At 43.8% G+C, this 14242-nt stretch overlaps 1 protein-coding gene across 1 annotated transcript; it reads left to right on the forward strand.

Moving 5' to 3' along the window:
- Nucleotides 1-1565: 1565 nt before the first annotated feature.
- Irs4 (insulin receptor substrate 4) lies at nucleotides 1566-13348 on the forward strand. The gene is given in 2 exon segments (XM_005367338.2): nucleotides 1566-5278; nucleotides 10833-13348. A coding segment is annotated over 1 exon segment (3696 nt). The 3' UTR covers nucleotides 5262-5278; nucleotides 10833-13348.
- The last annotated feature ends 894 nt before the right edge of the window (nucleotides 13349-14242 follow it).

Genomic DNA, 14242 nt, shown 5'->3' on the forward strand with positions numbered 1-14242 from the left:
AGAGGCAGTTTTCAGGAGGTTGCACTTACACCTTACACTCCGGCACTTTCTCCAACAGAAAGGGAGGCAGTAGGTTCTTATTTTTGTGATGTCAATTTGTAAACTGAAATAAAGCAAAGACCTTCTTGAAGTGAAGGATGTAAAATACATTCGAGGACATTTATTCAGCACAGTCCTTTGTTCTAGATAGCAGCTTTTCTTTTCGTAAAGTTTTCCAGTCTCCTTCAAGGAAAAAGAAAGTTAGGATTTGTAAATTCCTTAAAAGGCACCCTTCAAAGCCCTGCCCTCCAGAAAAAAAAAATCACGACAGCTCAACACTGTTTTTCGGTAAGAATCAAGTCCGGCTTTTTCCAACATGGCTGTATACTTCGCAGGCCCCCAAATTTGTACTTTCACAGTCGTCATCAATCAAATAGAAACACCATCTCCAGCGAACCTGTGTTTCATGGACTAGAAATACACTCTCTGTACAGATCACGTTCATTTTGACGGCATAGCTGCTATTCCTGAGTCTTAAGAGTCGCTGGCGTTTTGTCAGGGTTGGAACAGGCGAGGAAGTCTGTGTAGCTTGGTGTGCAGCAGGTCTGAGGACTCAGGTCTTTAGCATGTTTTCAGAGATTATTGTCATTTTCGCTAAGAAGCCCAGCTCATAGTGAGAGGCGGGAGGGACTAGAGCCGACTGCAATCGGAACGGAAAATGTATGTGAGCTATAGGGAGGAAAGAGAGAGGTCTCCCGGCAGAGGGTCACCATTGCTCTGGGATTTGCAGGACTTTATCACCACCATTAACAGCTATTTTCCGAGGGTTTTTTTACCGCCTGAGCCTGAGACAACCAGATAGAGAAGCCCACTCCCAGACCCCAGCCACGCCCCCTCATCCCTTACCACCCCCCTCCCCAGTTGCATTAATGAATTCAGGGCCACCCCCTTGCTGGACCCTCCCATTGGCTCGTATCCTAACCAATCAGAGCCTTGTACAGGTTTCACCTGGTCCCTGCTTCCTAAATAAACAAACAAATCAACCCTCACTGTGCCAGCTCAATCTCCCCTCACCACCTCTAGCCCCCTCAGGCTTATCGAGTGGGAGCTGTGGCGCCCCATCCTCGCCTGGTGTCAGGCCGCTCTGTCCTCCACCCCTTACAACCACCCCCTGCCCCATCCTTTTGGGACTCCCATCTAGGCTTGGTGTGGCTAGAGAGCCCCGCCTCCTCCCGTCGGTTCCGCCTTGGACCAAAGGCTCTGGAGGTTCATCTAAAGTGTCTCTGCCAATTTGAAAATGGCTCTGCATCCCTGGCCCCTGGTTCCCGTCCCTTGCACACCTCTACTGGTGGCCGCTTGCGCCCCTCCATCTTTTGGGGAGCTGGATCTGGAGCGGGCTGCCGCGTGAGGCTATGGTCACGTGTTGTTTTGCCTCTGTGAGCCCAGTGGAGTGGGCGGGGACGCGGGCCTAGGCGGGAGGGGTCTGGGGCGGGCAGACAGCGGGGGACAGCCTCTTCTCCCCCCCAGCCCTCCCTTTCCCTAGCCCCCCCTCTCCTCCGCTCACCTTAAATACACCGCGCGTCACCATGGCTAGTTGCTCCTTCGCTGGCAACTGAGCGCTAAGGAGACTGAGAGCTGCTGCAGCAGCAACCTCCGCAGCTCTAGCAGCAGTGGCGACCACCCCGCTTCCTTCCTCGGAAACCCCGACCGCACTCATTGGGACCGGGTCGTCCTGTCCGGGAGCCATGTGGCTCCCCACGGCCACTGGCTCCCGGTCAGACTCCGAGTCCGAAGAAGAGGACCTCCCCGTCGGGGATGAAGTCTGCAAACGCGGCTACCTGAGGAAGCAGAAGCATGGGCACAGACGTTACTTCGTCCTCAAACTCGAGACCGAAGACGCCCCGGCTCGGCTCGAATACTACGAAAATGCCAGGAAGTTCCGGCACAGTGTCCGCGCCGCGGCCGCTGCGGCAGCGGCTGCCGCCTCCGGTGCACCGATCCCCTCGCTCATCCCGCCCAGGCGAGTGTTCATCCTGCACCAGTGCTTCTCCGTGAGCCAACGAGCTGATGCCAGGTACCGATACCTCATTGCCCTTTTCACCCAGGACGAGTACTTCGCGTTGGTGGCCGAGAACCAGTCGGAACAAGAAAGCTGGTACTCGCTCCTCAGCCGCCTCATCCTCGAGAGCAAGCGCCGCCGCTGCGGCTTGCCAGGCGCGCAGCCGGACGGAGAGCCGGATGCCCTGGAAGCAGCAGCGGCGGCGGGGCCATGCTTCTATAAAGATGTGTGGCAGGTAGTAATAAAACCCAGGGGGCTGGGGCACAGAAAAGAGCTGAGCGGCGTGTTCCGGCTGTGTCTTACCGACGAGGAGGTCCTGTTTGTAAGGCTCAATACCGAAGTGGCCAGTTTGATCGTCCAGCTCATGAGCATTCGTCGCTGTGGTCACTCAGACCAGTACTTCTTCTTGGAAGTTGGCAGGTCCACTACCATCGGTCCAGGGGAGCTGTGGATGCAGGTGGATGACTGTGTGGTGGCCCAAAATATGCATGAGTTGTTTTTGAAGAAGATGAGAGCCTTGTGCGCAGACGAATACAGAGCCCGATGCCGCAGCTACAGCATCAGTATCGGCGGCCACCTGTTAACCCTGCTGTCCACTAGGAGGCACCTGGGCCCGCACCAGCTGGAACCCTGCGGCTGGTTCCGAAGATACCGCTTGGAGCACTTAAGCCACCTCAGGGCAATCAGTGACAGGGAAGAGATGCTCTTTAACAGGCGCTTCAAACCCTCTGAGCCTCTACCTCCCTCCAGGCTAGGAAGGGGGCACCTGCCCAGAGCCCGCAGGTCCAGGAGAGCGGTTTCAGTACCACCCAGTTTTTCCCACCGCTTAGCGCCTAGCCCCCCGGTACGTGTCTCACACCACGAAGAAGTCTCCAACTCTAGCAACTCTGCAGAAAAAGACAAGGACGCTGAGGAAGGTAACGAAGGTGATTATATGCCCATGAACAACTGGGGCTCAGGAAATGGCAGGGGGTCAGGAGGTGGCCAGGGCTCAAGCGGTCAAGGCTCCAGTAGTCAGAGCTCAGGAGGAAACCAGTACTCAGGTGGCAGGCAGGGATCTGGAGGTGGCCAGGGTTCAGGAGGTCAGGGTGCTGCTGGAGGAAACCAGTATTCAGGAAATGGCCAGGGCACAGCAGGTGGCCATGGCTCAGGTGGAGGCCAGAGGCGTGGAGGTGGCCATGGCTCAAGTGGTGGCCAGGGACCTGGCGATGGACGTGGCTCAAGTGGTGGCAAGAACCCAGGAGGGGCCAAGGGCTCAGGAAGTGGGAAAAACTCCGATGATGGTGACCATGGAAAATCTCTGAAGAAAAGATCGTACTTTGGTAAATTCACTCAAAACAAGCAACAGCAAATGCTGCCACCGCCACCACCGCCGCCTCCACCCCCATCAACTGGAGCAACTGGTGGGAAAGGGAAGTCTGGGGGAAGATTCCGACTTTATTTTTGTGCGGACAAGGGAGCCACAAAAGAACGCAAAGAAGTCAAAGAGGTGAGAGATATGGAGACCCTAGAAGGTGCAACCCGGGCGCCTTACAGAGCCAGAGCTTTTGATGAAGACGAGGATGACCCGTATGTGCCAATGAGACCAGGGGTGGCTGCTCCCCTTGCGTGTTCCAGTGACTATATGCTAATGGCTCCTCAAAATTCCTCCGCTTCAAAGAAGGGCCACTCTAAGTCACCATTTGAAGACTCCAGAGGGTACATGATGATGTTTCCCAGAGTGAGCCCACTGCCACCTGCCCCAAGTCCTCCAAAAGCACCGGATACTAATGAAAAGGATGACTCTAAGGACAATGACAGTGACAGTGACTACATGTTTATGGCTCCTGGAGCGGGTGCGATTCCTAAAAATCCCCCCAATCCTCAGGGAGGTTCTTCCTCCAAAAGTTGGAGCTCTTACTTCTCTCTGCCAAGTTCTTTTCACAGTTCTCCCTTGGGACAGAGCGACCATAGTGAGTACGTTCCGATGTTGCCTGGGAAATTCCTGGGGAGGGGTCTAGACAAAGAACCCTCTTTCCGCCCGAGCACCAAAGATGTGGCTTCGGAGACTGAGTGGTCATTCTCCAAACCTGGAGATAGGGGGTCACCTGCAAAGCCTTCAGATGACGAGTTCCCAGTGAACAAGGCTGAGGGACTTAACCGACTTTCTTTTATTGCAGAAGGAAATAATATCAAGGCCAAACCAGTAAATCCCACACAGGAGCAGAGAGGAGCTGATAGCTCTCATGACTATGTCAACATTGACTTCATTAAGAGAGAGCTCCGTGAGCCTGCTCTCTCTGCTCAAGGACTGCCAGATTCGTGGGGCTTAATTATTGGCCCCAGACGCACAGGTATTTCTAGTTACCTGAATGTTGAAGTCGGGGTGCCCTTTCCAAATTCAGCAATCCGTCTCTCAGATCTTTTACGGGTTCTACCAGGTGCCAGCTCCATCTCTCTGGCCCGTACTAGGTGGCCCTTTTATCCTTTTCCAGGCAATGCTACAGGTAGCATTGTGGAAGAGGGTGAATACATTGAATTATTTTTCAACCCAGTCATGAGACCAATCGTGCCTTTTGCTGACCGTGCCATTCGCTATGATGCTCTAACCGGTGAAATGTATGTAGTCGACCCATTTTCTGAGTGCTGTATGGACGTTTCTCTTTTTCCTGGTCGATATTCTCATCCACCACCTGTAGCTAGGCTGCTGCTGCAGGAGGAAGTGCAGGAGAGAAGACGCCCACAAAGCCGTTCCCAAAGTTTATTCGCCAACATCCGAGCTGCGGTCTCTGCTTTCCCCACTGACATCTTCGACAGAGATTTTCCCTCCGTTTCGGCCAGGGATGCTGATGTAACTGAGGAGCCCCTCTTGGCAGTGAGCCAGGCGTTAGCGGTGGTCTCTGCACTCGCAGCGGCCCCTGGCTTTGGTGTTCTCTTTGGCGGCTTCCAGAGCACTGCCAGATTTGACTCCGCCTCCTCTCGCTGGTTCCAACCTGTTGCTAATGCTCTGGGTGCCCAGGTTGTAAGAGAGGTCCAGGACATTACAGCAGGCTGGAATCATGGAGCAGGTAACCAAGCTGCCGGAGGTGAGGACCTGGAGGCCGGTGCAGCCGCTCCCCCATCTCCACCTTGCCAGCGAAGGGTGCTGAAAGCCCCAGAGAGCGAGGATTCCGAGGGCAACGACGACGACGACGACGACATTTACGTGAGAATGGACTTTGCCAGACGTGACTACAAGAAGTGATCACTCTCCGAAAAGAGGTTGGTGACTTATATTTTAAAATACTGAAGTTAACGGAAATTGCCTAATGAGTGAGTTGATGCGTTACTTGCTGTGGTGTTAGCGATAAGTGAGATGATAGTTCATTTACTATTGTTATTAGAGAGAGTAGAATTCAGTTTTCACTTTTCACATGGGACCTTTCTGGCCTTTGCGATAACATGAGCTTTGATTTAAGCCGTAAATTTAACTGACAGAGCCAATTGTTAAACACTGGATTTATTTCTCAGGTGCAGTTAAAACTTAAAGCCTCACCTCATGAGGTTGCTTTCCTCTTCTCTAAGTCCTTCAGAAACTGAGCTCCATCAACTAATTTTCAAGCCTACAGCTAAAGCTGTTTTACTACAAGTGCCCAGTTTAAGCACAGGGGTTCAATGAAAGTACGGAAAGTTTAGCAGTAACCAGCCAACTGGTAACATGGTTACTTTCTATAAAACAGTTATCTTTTGCCCAGTTTGCTGGGACTTGTCCAAAAGGTTAGCTCTCAGTTGTCAGCTGAATGGTGAGAGGGTACATAGACAATCTCAAACCCCAGGCAATTAAAAGGCAGCATTTGCTCTGGAAAGTTTTTGTGTTGATTTGTTTTTGTTGTTGTGCAGGCTGAATTGTGAGAAACTGTGAGTGTTCCTTTTCTCTGTCACTGGTAGGGAAAGGCCAGTCACTTTTGTTGGGCTTCATTTTCTTCTTTCACCCCTTCCCCTTTCTAGAGAAGTTGTAGTTGCATCTTGATTATGGATATGAATATTGTTTCAAACGTTTAAAAAACATTTAATTGATGTATCTTCTGGGAAAGCAAGGTAACAAGACTGGAGGAAGAAGACAGGACTCCAGGGGCAGCCCACCCTGAAGGGAGGGGGTCAAGGCCTAATTTTGTGAATGAAGGGAAGAATTGTAAGAGTGAACCTTCTCCAAGAGTTCACAATATTGTCTTGAGAGTTCTCGAGAAACATCTACAGACGATGACCCTGTAGCCTGCCCTGCCTTCTCTCTTTAGAAGACTATGCTTCCTTCCCAGTGAAGGGATGGTTCCCAGCAGCTCTCATTCCACTGGTCAGTTTGCTTTCCTTGTGCTCTGGAATGCTTTTGTGATTGGATCTTTGCCCACTGTGCTTGATCAGGCAGAACAAGTTGGGGGCTGATCACAACAGCCACCTTACAAGCTCCCCATTTAGTGCAGGTGTAGCCCCCCGCCTCTTCTTTCTCTCCTGGCTATAGAAAACTTGCCATACAAAAACTCACACTTGCAGCACAGACACACCAAAAGAGTGATTATTAAAGCGACTAAGGGATGCTTTGGCTTGCCAAAGGACTCAATTCAAAAGTTCTTTAAATTGTAAGGCTCCTCCCTCCCCCAACACACACACATACACACACACACACACACACACACACACACAAACAGAGAGAGAGAGAGAGAGAGAGAACTACTATCATAACTACATATTTAAAAGTCATAGTTCCATTTCCAAGAACTTAAAATCAAACAATCAGCCTTTCAGGGACAAGTAAACAGAAAGTGCACCCCCAAATCATCCTCAAGCTTTTGCTGGAGCCTAAACACTGAAGGTACAAGGTACAACTTCGATGTAAAACTCCACATCAAAAGAGATGATGCATCAGAGTAGCTGCTTGGGACCCTGTGATTCTCTGAAATGATGCCTACACTTTCTAATACTCTAATCTTTGTTCACACATAAATTAAAAATAGTGAAATCATACTGTTCTTCAAATAAACTCTGATTGCTGAGGATTATTGAGATCCAGGGCCATTATATTTTTTAATTACTGACTAATGGCTTTGTAGCTATTTTGGAGGTTTAATACGCTTCAATTGTATTCTTTATTGAGGAAATTCCTGACTTTATTGAGGGCCTACACCACTGAAGTTGTATCTCATAGATAGGCAAGAGCTTACATTGAAAGAAACGAATGAGCATGAAAGCATTTGGGAGCATGAAATCACTTTGCAAATATAATGGATTTTTACTTTGTCATTGGTTTAACACTGAAGTGAAAATTTCAAGCATTTAAACTAATGATTTAGTTTTTCTGACAACTAGCTAATTTCTTGATGCTAAAGGGAGATTTGAGATGTAATTTTCTGCAGTATATCACATGGAAGGGATTTCGAGGATGTGTGATACTGAAGCAACCTATTGCAGAAAATGACTTTCATTAGCATTTTAATGTGAATTGATAAAGTGTTGTCTGTGAAATGTTCAAAACAGGCCAGATGACTCTGATTATGTTTCTCTGTAATGCTATAGGAGAACTTTCACCTATTTCTGTTTTGTCTTTATTTTCTTATCTAGCATTTAAAAATGAAAACATGTCAAGAAACAAATAGTATTGTGAACAAGGAACAAAGACATATCATTAGGAGTCACATAGCTCAATAAGTTAATCTCAGTTTAGGGAATGTGCTTAGAGCTGGAATAGAGAAGAGCTATGTGTGTGTTATTATGTAGTTACAATCACTGTTTTGGTTGTGACTGTTAACTACCAACTTAGAAACACAAAGCTAAGTTAAAATTCTGTGTTTCTTTTTCATTAGTCTTTACTTTCATTACAAGTGTCACGCATGATTATTCACAGGTGGTATCTCTGTATTGAAATGTGTTTATTATGTGAGATTATAATTTATTAAGACCAGTTTACCACTCAATGCAAAAATAATGAATGTACAACTGTACGTATCTACAGTCAAGCTTCATGTAAGTATTTTACAGTTGCTCATTCAAACCATTTAGAAAGAAACACCCAGAATATAACTTGAGTATGTATTTTTTTAATGAACGAAATGATTTTAAAGCAATCCCTTGATGATGAATGCTTCAGGTTTTGAACACATTAGCATTTAGAAGAGTATCATTTCCCATGTGATTTAGTCCTATCCCTAAACCCTTGTGTGCCTTTTTGCTTCTTTTAATGCTTTACCTGATATAAAATTGATAGGTTGAAGTGATTTGGGATGTAGATTTCTCTGGTATTTTTATTCAAGACATAGCATAGGAGAATGAAATGGGCAGCTGTAGATGGCAGGAAATAATTGCTCAACCAAATTAGTTATGGTATGGTAGTACTTGGTGCTAAAAGGCCAAAAACTAGTAATTAACTTTTGACAATTAGGTCCTGTTATCACCACATAGGAAGTCAAAGCTGTTTTTCATTGTCCTGCTGCCAAATCCTGTTGCTATAAATTGTGGGTACTGAAAGCAAATCATTTTTTACTGTATTAAATTTATTGTAAATAACTAGAATATAATTTCCAAATACCAGAGATTTTCCATTTATAATTAATGGGTCACTTATTTTATATAGCATTCATCATCCCCCCAAATCTGGATATTTCTTTGGAGTAAAGAGGTATTTGACCTAAACAGTTAAGAAGGACTTCACTCAGTTAAAGTTAGCTAAAGTTGTTGGCAACCATTATTCACATGCATTCATTCTATTTTAAGACTGATGCTTCCAGAATAAAAATGTCAGCTACGAGAAAAACATCTCTTTGAAACCAGTGCCAGGATTTTAATTAAGCACACCAGACTGTTATACATTCATAAATACTCAACCAGGGTCTCCAGCTTTCTTTCCCTGTCTCTAATCACCAAACTTGAACCAAAATACTTCCAATCATTGGCAGGCGTTTATCTTGGGGAACAAACTAAGGTTTCTAAAAACAAATACACTTCATGTTGGAACAGATGCAGCTGTCCATTGCAGAAAGAAGTAAGCATTACTATGTGTGATTTCAAATGAACTGTTGTTAAATTGATAACTTCTTGATTGAGGGAATGCTTTCCAGTTACAGATTGATTTCCTTATATTTTTCAAAGCACATTCACATTCATTATTTCAGTGATGGTAAGTACTGGAAGTGAAGCTGGAGTTAAGAATTTTCCCGTGTTCACGAAGGTAAGTGGCAGAGCTGAAAATGTAACTCGTACGTCTGTTTTCCAACCTAATGCTCCATGGGTCTAAGAAAAACAGAATTATAAATGTAAATCTGTGGCTCCAGTTCCCACCATGCATTTTTAAAGCAAGTTATAATATTTTGGGATTATTCAGGTTTGGAAAACATTATTCCTGTCTACTAGCATAGTTAAATAGGAATTGACAAGCACATTTTGTAAATTTGAAATTACAATGACTATTTTCTGGGTTTTAGTAGGTTATTCACGCTTCCCCCAATGGTGACGCAAGTGCCATAGGAAAGCATCAACTCTTTATTAGAGCTGCTATTGTTTTTGGAAAGGAAAGAATAAAGGAAAATTACTCCAATGTCAACAAATGGTCCTAATTCCAAGACCTGTCACTTAGGTAGCTTAGGAACTTAATTTACATATTTCTGCAAAAATGTATGAATTGAAGTGCATAACCTATGATACTCAGAAATTCCCATTTGAAACAATTGCAATATACTATATATATGAACTATGAAGATGTTGCATATTAAAAATAGGCTAAATTACTAAGATATCTTTGTAACATCACATTTCTTTTAAAAACATGTACGTGATATTTGAACAAATTCCATGATCCTACCTAGCCCAGTTTTGTCACAAGTAGATGAGCTGCTAATAATATGCATACCCACAGTTAATCTGTGATGAGCACACATACCTTTTATCCTAAAGCTAAAATTCCACAATGTAGCACTCATGAAAAGACATAATACTTCCTAATTTAGGGTACTTCTTTCTAACCTTTTTAATATGAAGGAAAGAACAATGAGCATGACTAATAACCACAATAAGTAGGGAAAGGATGGAGACTTTGCTGCTCAGTCTTGTTGCATTCATTAAAATATCCATCAAAAGAAATAGATACTTACAGTTTAATTAAAGATCTTTTACTTGAAGGCTACTCTAGAGGAAGCTTTCTAAGGATTCTTTTAGCTCATTTCAGGTGACATGAAATACTGGGTACTTTGATGTAACCAGAGTTTAAAGTAACCTTGACACTCCATAATCCACTTGCCGGCATTTTCTTTCTCTTTTTCATTCCAGTAACTTCCCCCATATACTTAATTCCCGCTGCTCTATACACTGTGCTCTCTGTTATGTGCCCTCGCATTCAACGGATAGTTAAGAGAGTCATATATTTTTGGTAGAGAAATAGAAATGTCAATCAAATCTTTGCGGTTATAGCTAGTTCTTTCAGAAGCAACTCCATGATTAGGTCAGAAGACCCTTATCACAATTGTTCCTAAATCCGTTGACTTGTGTCATCTAAGGCAAAGGTAGACTTATGCATATAGGAGAAGCCTGAACATTTTCTCTCTAAGGCTCCACTGAGGCAGCTAAACTGGGCTGGGAAGAGGAGTAACTATCCTACTGTTTTTGTCTAGCTTGTGTTTTCTCTGTTCAGGAAGCCCAGGCTGTTGATTAACCATGTCTGTGCCAAGGAAGTATCTTCAATGTGTCTCTCGAGAACCTCATTAGGTTTCGTTTCCTTTTGTTCAAAAACGTGGAAGGATAACAGTTCTTTACTCTGATTTTGAAAATAATTTTTGTCATCATTTTTTTTTTGTAGAGTGATTACCTTGCCACCAAAATCAAACACCTTTTAGAAGAAAAACGACACAGAATTTCATCTTCATCTACTCCAGATCTGCCTAAAGGAAAGAAAATGCTTCTGTATAGAAACCAGCCTCTGTTCCTACCAGTCAACTGGACCGTGGCAGCTGAATGAGCCTGTTCATGGAGTTCATTCTCACTACTGCCTCCTGGATCCATTGATTGACTTAAAGATGTTCACACTGTACATAGGCTTTGTGTCCTAGCTTCCCTGACCTGTCCTTTTGAAAGGAATAAGATGCTGTAAGTTAGTATCTCATAACACTTCCCTTTTCCTCTCTAAAAATGTGTTCAGTCTATGTAAATACAGCCAGTACCAACTTTAATGACATATAATACTTGGATGAATTTCAACGTGAACATCTTTAAACAATGGCAGATAGATAAATATGTATATATATATTAATGAGAAGGTAGGTATGATCTGGAATCTGTTTCTGATCAATGCACACTTAAAACATTTCTTGATCAAGGAATTAATCTGAACTGAACTTCTTCTAACTTGACGAGGCATTTTCAGTATTTTAAAGACATGACTAAAGGGCAAATTATCTCAGATTTTGCCCATTAACAATACTGCGACATTCTATTGACACTAACTATCAACTAAAGTGATGTCTTGACAGAATATCTTAAAGGCAGAGCCAAAGAGCAGGTTGTCTACTTGTTCATGTACAACCTAGCCATGGTCTGCTAGTGGATTGGACATTTCCAAACCTATTATTTTGAAACTTACATTTATCCCTGAAAAGAGGCAAGCCTCCATCTCAAAAGACCATTTCTGCCTCTCTGGAGGCTCCTCCTTCCTACTCTTCAAACTATCTCCCCCTCTTTCTGGCCTTTCCCCCAGTAGCCATTGTTCCTCCCATGCCCAGGACACCTATAAAGAAATTTTTTTCCCATATCAGAAATATCAATTGGTCATCTGCCTAAAATTTAAGCCAAATGGAACCTCTTATAAGGCTTTTTTTTCCTCCCAGAAAATATAAGCCAATATAAGATGTACAAAATTTAAAAGAAAATAATTCAGAGCAAGCTCACCCCACCCCCATTTTTGCTTGCCTCTGATAGAAACTGAATTAAGATTTTAGGAACCTGGACCTTTGTGGACATGACAACATCAGGTGGTGACCACACAGGATAGAAACAAAGGTCCTGAAGCTTGCTTAGAGCTTTGTTATGTGGTGGCGTACAGTTCTTGGCTGTAGCACCATCACTGGCAAACCTCAATCATCTCACAGATGGGTGTGAGTGTTTGAGCAAGTGTCTGCAAAAGTGTGTGAGTGCTAGTGTGTGTATGCACACAGTTGTGTGTATGTGCACCTTTGTGTAACATGTGATTCTAGACGTACCTGTTGTGTGTAACTCTGTTTTAAAAAAAATTGCTTCGCATTTAATGTGCAACTTTGAAGTAGTGTAATATTTACCTGAAGTTCTTTGCCACTCGGTTCCTACATCTTTGAACGTGTGCTTCTATCTTTGAGCAGGCTTCTAGTATATGTTGCTGAACTAACTTTCTAAAGAACCGAGTTGATTTCTATTGTTTCTCCCTGCCTACCAAGCAAAGGGATGGGGAGTGCTCCTTTTTCCCTGTGTAAATTGTGCTGAGAGGATGTAGCTTCAATGCCAGTCACTTACCCAGTTTCTGGTCATTGCTAGGGCATCACTTTCATCCGTCCCTTCAGGCTCCTCTCTTGGTCCTACCTAGTCAGTAATGCAGTGTGGCTTTTGTTCATCGTAACAGTGTACTCTTTAGGCAGCCTTCCTTCAGGGCTTCTGTTACCATTTTAATTCAAGTATTCGAGTAAGTTGTCATAATCGTTCAGAAGTGTAGCAAGAAAAGATTATTTGAGGGAAACTGCTGTATTACTTTATTCACATATTCGGTTTAGGGGCTGCCAATAGACAGGGTACAGAACGTAGAGCACAGAGGTAGCACAGTTGCTGAATAAATGAATGGAAACCTCAGACACAACAGTACATATGATTAGTCACAGGTACATATAGTCACAGGTACAGCATAACAAATATGCAGTCTTTGGGATACAACTTCTTAGTTTACAGATTTAATTAATTTATTCAGTATTGTGCTGGAAGAATCTATGGAATATGTGTACCAATATACCACTTACCTTCCAGTGATGTTTATGCTGCTGAGAAAAAGAAATGATGGAACGATTTGTGTGTGTGTATGCCTACTACATTAGTTTGGTGTCATACATAGTTACTTGGTCAGTAAAAACTAAAGCTTTACAGTTCCAATAGTTCATTGCATTTGCTATTTCTGCTTCACAGACCTGCTTTGAGTTGCTCTGTGTTTGTCTTCCTTTGTAAATACTCTTAAGCTTTCTTGTTCGTAGGCATCTCGTTTGCAGTTTGGGGAGACAACCTTGCAACTCTGTATAGTGTTTATATATATATGTATATATATCTGACTTGCTTTTCCGTAGAGCTACTTGCAATAAATGTGTTCGTGTAACTTGTTGGTGTGAAGTTTCATTTTTCATTGTACAATCGTCTCAGCTTCATTATCAATATATTTCCCTGCTCTTGCAGAACTGATTGCCAGCCATTTCCCATAATGAAGCAGTTGGGGTGAATAAACCATGTCTGTCACTTTCCCCACAAATATGAAGCTTTTTGACATAGTTAATAGAATCAAGTCACTTTTGGGTCGACAAATGTAGAGGTGATACTAGTACAAAATAATCTATGAAATGAGTGCCCTGAGTTTACACTTGGACCATGACCCAAGGAGAATGAGGTGATTGTTTGTAATTAGACTTTATCTCCTTGCCACTTAACATTTTCCTTTGACAGAATCCCTTTTCATTGCCTTCTCTTTAGTCATGGGGAAAAATACACCAATAGACAGAAAGCATTTTCACACTGATGGACTATAGAAGGAAGGGTAGACTGAATATTATGAATTCATTTATAAATTATATTAGTCTTTTTGGAATCCACAGGCCTTAAGAAGTGCTAAAAATATGATTACTCTATTACCTATTTCGTCTTTCCCAAGTTACCTTTACCACATAGAAAAATGAGAACAATTCTGGAATCTAGTAGGTGCACACAGGTCAAATAGGCCACAGTGCAAAAAGACAGGTCTCAGATTAGATATAGATGAGCTGTCTCTGTGCAAACCGCTGTTGATTGTACAACTTGTGTTTTCTGGGTACATCTCAGAAGATGTACATAAAAGATTATTACAATGGTAAGATATAATTAAAGTTTCTTTATCATTAAAGATACCACAACACAGCCGGGGTAGGGGAGTGATGCCCTTCACCCCAACATAAGTTTGGGAGAGCGGGTCCTGCACCTCACATAGGGAGTGAAATAGAGCCAACCCCATTGGTG

The sequence above is a fragment of the Microtus ochrogaster genome, unplaced genomic scaffold, assembly GCF_000317375.1.
Source record: "Microtus ochrogaster isolate Prairie Vole_2 unplaced genomic scaffold, MicOch1.0 UNK17, whole genome shotgun sequence".
Classification (NCBI taxonomy): domain Eukaryota; kingdom Metazoa; phylum Chordata; class Mammalia; order Rodentia; family Cricetidae; genus Microtus; species Microtus ochrogaster.